The sequence below is a fragment of the Varroa destructor genome, unplaced genomic scaffold (genome assembly GCF_002443255.2).
Source record: "Varroa destructor unplaced genomic scaffold, Vdes_3.0 BEIS01000004.1, whole genome shotgun sequence".
Classification (NCBI taxonomy): domain Eukaryota; kingdom Metazoa; phylum Arthropoda; class Arachnida; order Mesostigmata; family Varroidae; genus Varroa; species Varroa destructor.
Genome location: NW_019211457.1, coordinates 43,660,552 through 43,669,713, shown reverse-complemented (window position 1 = coordinate 43,669,713; position 9,162 = coordinate 43,660,552). Strand labels below are relative to the sequence as shown.

Below are 9,162 nucleotides of genomic sequence, written 5' to 3'. Positions count from 1 at the left end.
TCTTCATACAGACAGATACAGATGACGGTTAAAAAGAGATCGGTCTCAGATACAGGTCGGGCAAAACTTAGCCAACCGTCTGATCTCTACGTATGCACTACGTCTGGGCTTAGCATTTGTCCTCGATAAAAATAAAAACAAATGCACTGGATGATAAAATCAATGAAGACGGCTGCCACCGCCGTCGATGCTGCTGTTGTGTTCGTGCGGCAAAGAAATTTCCATGGAATATATACTAGATAGCTATTGTATCAGATTGGCCGTTGTTTTTTTGCGACCGTCCATCTGCCTATCTGATTATAGACGATTTCGCTTGTGGTATCAGTGGCATGCTCTGATACCACTAGTGTCGTACGAAGTATTTTAGTACGTAGGTCAGACGCGATCAACAACAACAGCAGGTTGCTGCCAGCGGTAGGGGAAGTTATGAGAAAATCTACAATAGACATAAGATATTTGTATACTCTGCTAAACCTAATCGGGAGACTGTGCTCTTAACATCATTTGTTGACACCCTAAAGCACTCTTGCGTCACACATAGGGATACGTTGGGTATGTCGACGTAGACATCTTTTCAATCGTTTGCCGAGCCAATACGTACCGCCATCAATAATTATAAAGCCTCATTGCGATCCACTTCAAAAAAAAAGGGGCGATTACTATGGGATTCTACAGCAGCTGTGACACTTCCCGGAGACTTTATAGTGCACAACAGCCCAAACGGAGACATCAGTTCACATACGCAATAGCAGAGCGCGAGAAGCATCACCGATGTCATCAATGACCTGTCATAAACCTTTTACTCAAGGCGAGACCGGAATGACAATAAACATCAATTATCGGTCTGGGCAAAAAAAAATCAGAGTGTGATCTAGGAAATAGAGCAGGGAGATATTAATGAGAATATCTAAGTTAAAGAAATAATAGCAGACAACTCTTAATATGTACATATCGACCAATGTATATATATATAGTTGTCAAACAAATATTCACCGTTTTTAATCCAAAATTAAAGTACATATACTTTATTCTTCAAAATAAGATTGCGTAAATAAATGTGCGTGATTTTCTGCTTTTTTCCGTATCACCATATTTCTTTACCATAAAAAATCTTTCGAGCTTCTGAACGAAAAACTGTAACAAGTAAGTTAATCTTAAATAATAGTCTGATTCGGGCTATACGACGACTATATTAAAATGTCTCAACGAAGTTTTTGCCGGATAGCTAACGTCGAAATGGAAAAAAAAAAAGGTTGACTGGAATTGTCATAGTCAAAAACGATACTTTTTCTATTCACTGGTTTCGGTCAATTTTTTCAATGGTTTCTCGTAATCTTGTTAATTGTTGCCAGTAGAGGTCCGAATCAAGCATTTCGCCAAGTAAAAGCAACTGACAATGCACGATTCCTCTCCAGGTCCACTAAAGACATTGCATGACCTTCTTTGACGTCAGTCTGGCTTTTTGGTACACATCGTAAAGCGCACCTTTTTTTTTTTTTCCCCTTGTTTGCGTATTGTGACCCCACTTTCTATTACCCGTAATAGTGGCTTAAATTTGTTGCGTTCCTTTGGAGTTTCGCAAATAGATATGCAACCAAGTAAATTATCTTGTATCAAACTATTTCAAACAACGAGCTTTTTCAAATAGTGTTGAACTGTTTGGTAGTGAATACTTAGTCACACCATAGTTATCCATCCACCATAGCTCTGGTTCAACTTGTGCAATAATCTGATAAACTTTTTCCGTGATCAGTAAACCACTACGAAGAGCCAGTTTCGATATCGAAGTTTTCAGAACAAAAGTGAAAAGCCATTTTTGATAACGCATCTTCACTGTTAATAACACAAATTTCTTATGTACATGGCCAGCATTTGTGCCTTCATCGTAGTAAATTTATAAAATAAAGCAATTCGTTATAGAAATTCATTTGGCGCTTGGCCAAGGCGCTTGATCTCATATTTGAATCAAGTAGTTTCACCTAATTTTAACGCAGTTTTTACTATGGAATTACAACATTTCAGTGACAGAAACGCCAAATTGAGACAGCTCGTATTGCCTAAGATATGAAATTAGAAAGCCAAGTAAAAACGGTCAAAATTTTTTCGACAACCCAATATATACATGTATACGATATTGCCGTGCGTGGTAAAAGGTAAATGATAGAATACGAACTAACTGCTACCATTGCTACTACTATAAGGGGAGGTGGACGATGCTTTGACGATTCAAGACAGATGTGTAATCGACGTTGCCATGTACCACATCGGGGATCGAAGTCCCGCAGAAGAAAGTATTGACAGATATGGTAACTAATGATTTTAAAGGAGGCCGGTCCATGGCCGGACACGAAAACGCCAAGGGCAGCTTCAATGTCACTAACGAAGAACTAAAGAATACGCGAAAAAGCTTAACAGGTGCGACGAAGTAGATAAATCAGAAGAAAATCGCGATATATTTAGATAGATATAAATGATATACGATCATCAACTGTAAAAATAACTTATTAGAACGTCTTCAAAAAAAAAAAACATAAAACATTATTTCGAATAAGTATCGACAGTGTTTTCTGGAATAGTCTTGAAATCATTTCAATACATGTAAGTTAAGTATATTCTATGAAATTACTGATTGATGCCCTTTTTTTTTTTCTTATTTGTTGCTTTCAGTACGCCTATGGGATACTCTCAGACGTTCTTTAGGCGTCCTATAGATGTGGATAGGAAAGTGCAATTTTTTATGCTTAATAAAAACTTATGCGGCTTTATTATAGCTAATCAAGAGCGTACCTAGCCAATACTGTGGCTGGCCGATTTTTTTATAATTATAATCGATAACTATAGTCGATGGCAGAATGGATCTAACAGTATAGTAAGTCGTCCAGAACAGGAGAATGAGAAAAGAAATCATACTAGTAGAATATGGTACCTTCCGTTTGGTAAAATTTTGTTTACGCAACATTGGTCAAGTGAACCTGCGTATGCTAACAGCTAAGGCAAAATCGTCGTCGAAGGTAGATCAACGTGTGTATACATTGACATCTTATAAATAATCTATAAAGAGGAAATTGATAAGACAGTACCTAAAATTACACATACTTCCATGTTTTGTTGACGGTTCGTCGTTTCGAAATAGTGCATTCTAACCATCATGCCGCTGATGCAAACACCTTCGAATGATAAAAATAATAAGAGAATTCATTTGTTGAAGTTGCGCATTTTCAAGACATCGATAAGCTGCTAAGTTTTTATTGGTAATCCAATATTTAGTATCTTGATAGAGAAAAAATGGTACATGAGCGCCCGCGGCCATTTTCTAACCATTTCCGAATACTGCAAATAATCATATCTCTTAAAAACGTATGCAATAACATCAATTGTGTTAACTTAGGATCGCATTTCTACGAGATGCTGCTATTACACGACACTTCCTGCAGAAACTGGTGCTTCTAGGTTTTGCTAGCTTGTTCATATAGAAACGCATGTTAAAAGTTGAATGTTTGGGAAATGCTAATCTATGGGGCTAGAGTAAAAGTCACGCACCAGAGTTCCTCTTTTTCCTTTTAGATAAAAAATGTCTTTTATGTCGGGTTTTTTTTTTTTTAGAATTCCTTCCTAGGAAGGAACTGCGTATTGCCATCGCGCTAACGTTAACCTTGTCAATAACCATAAGGGTTATATCTGCAGCAATTGCTCATGTACATATTTCCGCGTACGTTGCAGACTTGTGAATCTCTGTATGAATACTGCTCATAGACAGGTGTCTTTTTTGTTATTCAACGCCGTAGACATTTACCAAACAATATTGTCGATGGTACCCAGCAAACATCACTAGAGCCCTAGTAAGCATAACGTTTATCCTCAGCTGTTTATATTCTCTTAGCTTTTTTCTAGATTGGATTTCGTTTGTAGTAGCAGAAGATGCCTTAAATATAACTTTTCTGGGTCACTTTGACCACAGAGTAGTAGTGCCCGGAATTATTCGTATGAGCCACTGCTGCAGTATATCTCGCCTTTGTACAGGCAGTTATGTTAGCTAAATTGGCAGACCCGCATTCAGATCCTTTAAAAGGTAAAAGACTCTCTAATAAAATCACTTGTTTCAGGGCTCGACTCAGCGTAGAAAGGATCACCATGATGCGAATCATCTGGTTAACGACTATACTGGTGAACAGCGGTAGGTAACAGATCTTGAAATAAATTAAGTATGTTCCGATATTTTCGACTGACAGCTGCAAGATTACTGTCATCGATTCACTGAGATTTAAGCAGCATAATTCTACTTGATATAATATATTATCCCCTTAAGTATCTTTTGAATACTGTTAAGCTGAGCCGTTCGGACCAGCAAGATCTCCCGATCATTTGTACCTATAACGTGCTGTGGTTTTCTCGTTTTGCAAAGTGTATGTCAGCTATACGTGAAGCAAATGTTTTCCAGCTAGAAATGTGACTGCGTAGAAAAGAAGCAGATTTTTCAAGCAGTCCACCTACCTGTCGCATCTATCTATCTATCTATATCGTAGTCCACTTATGGTAATCTGTAAATTTATGTTAGTTTTTATTTGGCGGTTAGCTGTAAAGATCTACCATCACGTGTGACGCTTGTCGAAAGTGATCGAAGTAGTTGATCAATTTTTTTGCGACGCTCGCTTATTGTTAGTTACGCAGTTACTTTTTGCGCTAACTCACAGCCAGCCCGAGCGTAAGCCAGCACAACTTCAAAATACCCATGCCGTCTTTTTCGTCGTAGTTTAGTTTAGATGTGTAGGGCACATTGGGAATTTTTCACGCCCGCTTTATTCAAACTGGCTCATGCATAGTGCGGCGACCTTTGATCGCTGGTTACCTTGCTAATGATCGAAACTGTGACACAAGTAAAAACCTTTTTATATATACGTGCCTGTTTAACATCGAATTTCAATTCAGTGAAGTCGGTATATTAGCTCAGGTCACAGCCAAGTAGGAATTCATCTTTCAAACGTTACGATAGCATTAGGTACAGGTTATGAAATTATTATTATTATTACTGTTATTGAAATCCTAATTTCGTACTTGACTTTATTCAGCTTTTTGTAAGCCTGAGCCTAGGGAATGCGGGAGGTCGAGAACGTCGCCTTCGGCCACGCGCATCGTCGGTGGACGAGAAGCACTGCAGAAAGAGTTCCCCTGGCAAGTGTCATTGCAGATGAGAGGTAAACCTAATCAATGGCTCCACGTGTGCGGAGGGACGCTGTTATCCCCAGAGCATGTCCTTACAGCTGCTCACTGTTATAGTAGAAGATCAAAATACAGGGTCGTGGCTGGAATGCACAAACAGGGTGACATGAGTAACGAAGCTGTTCAAGCGGCAACCGTAAGTGATTCAGGTTTGACCATCTATGTCTCACCGTTTTCTTCCAGAATCTTAACATACCCATAGAGCTCATTTCACGTCCAATGGCGATAAGGATTCCCCTTGACGTTGGTCAGACTATAGGATTGTCCATGAAAGCTATGGACCCCAATTAACCTATGGAAAACAGCTCACGAATTAAAAATATCCTAATACATAACGATACTGTTGTCCATCAAACAGGTGTCATCATTTGTCATTCACGAAAGCTACAATAAACCGAAGCCTTTAATGAACGACATCGCCATAATCACACTAAAGGAGCCTTTGAATATGACTGAGGCCGTTGAGCCAGCGTGCTTGCCCCCCGCTGCTCCAACTCTTATGCAGCCTAATGACAAGATCACCGTATCGGGCTGGGGAACTACTCGTGAGGGCGGCCAGAGTTCACAGGTTCTCATGGCAGTCGAGTTACCTGTTATATCTGATACGCAGTGCAATGAGATGTACAATGGACGAGGATCAGGAGGATCGAGCACGTTCAACCCGATCATTGGCTTCTGGGAAGTGATCACATCAGTAACAGGTGGCGTACTACCAACATTGATGCCCCCGAAATTCGAAGCATCAAAAATTGCTTTAGATCGGGCCGCAGATGGCCCCATACAGGGCACCATGTTATGTGCCGGCTATCCTGAAGGTCGTAGGGATTCGTGTCAGGTGAGGAATTCACACTTCTAACAGTAGGTATGTTGCGGTTCAGCCACAAATAACGCACGAAATCAACACATAATCCCATCGTGTGCTTCGGCTAACTTCGACTGCAATTGAAGCGAGGATGCAAAACGTGATTTTATTGAACATGTATTCTGACAGTGAGCTCCAACGCATTTCCTGTTTGCTTTATTTTCGCGTCAGTCAAATGTTCAATTAAGTACCTGTATGCCATATGTCGAAGCTTTAGTCCAACAGTATTCTTCCATTAGCTTCATTGCTAATGGAAGAATACCGTAGAATGCAGAGTGACAATATTTTCAGGCCCTATTTCATTTAAAAAAAATATCTTGCTGTTTGGATTTTCACTGAAGAATCAGAATGCATTCACACGCCCATATAAACCTCCGTGTTTCTCCAGCTAAGCAACCATGTTGCCGATACATCATCGACTCAGACCAGAGATGTCTGTATCTGAGCCGCTAGCTATACCGCAATGGGCCGCATAACACTGCACTATAGTTTATATATCGATTTTGGCTTATTGCGGCGTTGTCTACAACTCAACTATTTACCATACTGCTATCTGATACTAGCTCTATTGGATCTGTTACAACGGCCGTTTAATGCGGCACAATTTGTAATTCAATGATTCGTCACAAGTTCCAACACAAATATCCATTTCACTATAATACTTATTGCCATTTCATTAATACGATGGACATGCTGCTTTCTGCTTGTGGTAGGGTGACTCCGGTGGTCCTGCGGTTTCAAAGATGAACGGCTCATTGAGTAACATTGTTGGCGTCGTATCTTGGGGAACAGGATGCGCTCGTAAAGGAAAGCCCGGGGTGTACACGGAAGTTGCATACTTTATCGATTGGATCAATGAGAAAATGCAATCATAGGTCCTTGTTTTTTAATCTGGATCGCATTTATCTGGATGTTCTTTGATAAATACGTATTCTTCTGTACACGTTTGGTTTGTAGAAATATGAGTAGATAAAAAGAGAAGAAAAAAAAAAAGGAGACGAGTTAACTGCTGATATCTGCGGCGATTTGCAAATAGGGCATACAAATACAAGATAAATAGAAGCGAGTTATAATCGCGCAGACGAATAGATCACCAGGTTCCATATGTGCGCCAAGTAGAATAGTACTGCAGTACTCAATATTGCAAGTGCGGTATCACTGGTAAAGAGTTTATTTGAGCTATTGAAGTAAAATGAAGCAACCAGTTAATTAATTTTGTCAGCAACTGAGAAAATATAGCAGAATCCAAAATGGTGTTTCTTAAAAAAACAAATAAAGGAACATGAAACGCGTATGTATTTCATACATTCGCGCTTATCTAATAGGTTACAACTAGCTTGGCCGGATCTCGACAACATATCACTAGTAGTAGAAATAATTATTAGAAACATTCTCTAAGTAACGATCATTCTATCTCCAAAGCATAAGCCGGGCACACGATCCACGATGGTCACCAGACTACGGAGACACCGGCATCCGAATCTGTAGCATTTCAAAATCCTGATTTCCATTCGAAGCCAATTAGATGACCCGTACAATAGATTAGGCCTATTGATAGTAGAAGAAATACCTTCGTATTGGTGGTTCGTTTGTCCTAGAACTGGGTTTAGCCAAACTGGGCGCAGGCAGCAATGACGCGTCTGATCTAAATCACAACCATAGAATTCGACAACAGTAAATGTAGACTAGTATATCTTTACTATGTCACAATATGTCGCCTATTGATCTGACATTGGTAAATATATTTAGCACTATGTTCCTCTGATAAAAGAACTGAATATTTCAATACGTCCTGATATTAACCTATGGACTAGTATGTAAGTGATTCGTAATGTGTACTATAGCGGGTACCAATTGAACGCGAACAAACCTTATTTTTCTAAGTACATGAAGGTTGTGAGCGATTTTTTTGTGCTACACAAAGCGTCATTACTCAATATTTTCGGGCATTTTCTTGTATAACTGTTACAAATAGGTTCTATTTCAATACTACTACGTGCCGAGCAATATTTGCACCTTTATGCATTGACCACAAAGAAGACATAAGTCAGTTTGGCGAAGTAATGATTAGGTAGAAGTGTACTGAAGTAACGATGCTTATGCCATATATAGCTATATAAGTGGTCTAACCCTAGGAACATCTATTAAAAGCCGCTTTGCGGTCCTTCATACAGAGCCACATAAATCATAATTTACGTAGTCTCAGCTTGACATAGCTGAACGCTGGCACAAGCGATAACAGGTAGGAAAGTTATACTCTCCGTAATACAAAATCAAAACAGTATTTAAGATTCAGTTTTTTCTAGGTTTCGGTAACCCCAGGCCTACAGCATGTGATCATTTAGGAACGTCGCCGTCAGCTATTTGCATTGTAGGTGAAAGAGGGGTCCTTAGAAAGGGGCTCCCGACACCGGTGTTTCTACAAATGGGGCGCCCTCTTAGCGTTTGGTTTCAGATCTGCGGAACGTCGATTCCATTTTCACGACTAGTTCTCAGTACATCGAACCGTAGCTGGATGAAATAAAAAATCGAGATGTTCAAGTTGGAACCGTAAGGCATTTGTGAACACTTTTTATTCGTATTGCAGGCCCTCTAGTTTAATTTAAAGTATTCACAATAACAATAATGTATTGAAACTAATGCACAATAGCGGATTAGATGGCGCTGTTCTTAGATTTGAGCCACAGTTACGGCTAATCAGTTTGTTCTTACTAACTTCAAAAAACATAACACACGAGCATTTTTCTTTAAAGTGAATGTTTATTATTAGTCTAATAATTCTTAAATAATCGAAGCCAGCAGGTGAGGCAGCTTCCAATTTCTAATTATACTACCGACTGGGCAGGTATCGTCGTTGCATACAATATTCCTATTCATCAACGAAGTATATTGCCATCATCGCACTGAACGATCCTTTTCATGCTATATAGAAAGGATGCTATAACCTTGGCAAAGCCAAGATTATAGCATCTTTTTGCTTGATACTGACTGCTGTTGCGACCCAACGACACGATTACCGTATCAAGTGAGACAGCATCCAGAAACACCATCGCTCCGCTGTACCCTGTCGTTACGGGTTCGCC

The 9,162-nt window shown here is 39.5% G+C and overlaps 1 protein-coding gene across 1 annotated transcript; it reads left to right on the top strand.

Moving 5' to 3' along the window:
- Positions 1-3,570: 3,570 nt before the first annotated feature.
- LOC111249763 (trypsin-1-like) lies at positions 3,571-8,637 on the top strand. Its single transcript, XM_022804053.2, has 5 exons — positions 3,571-3,839; positions 4,104-4,174; positions 5,067-5,353; positions 5,576-6,052; positions 6,793-8,637. Exons 2-5 carry the CDS (start codon positions 4,132-4,134, stop codon positions 6,952-6,954), a joined length of 969 nt encoding a protein of 322 aa, XP_022659788.1. The 5' UTR covers positions 3,571-3,839; positions 4,104-4,131; the 3' UTR covers positions 6,955-8,637.
- Positions 8,638-9,162: the final 525 nt, after the last annotated feature.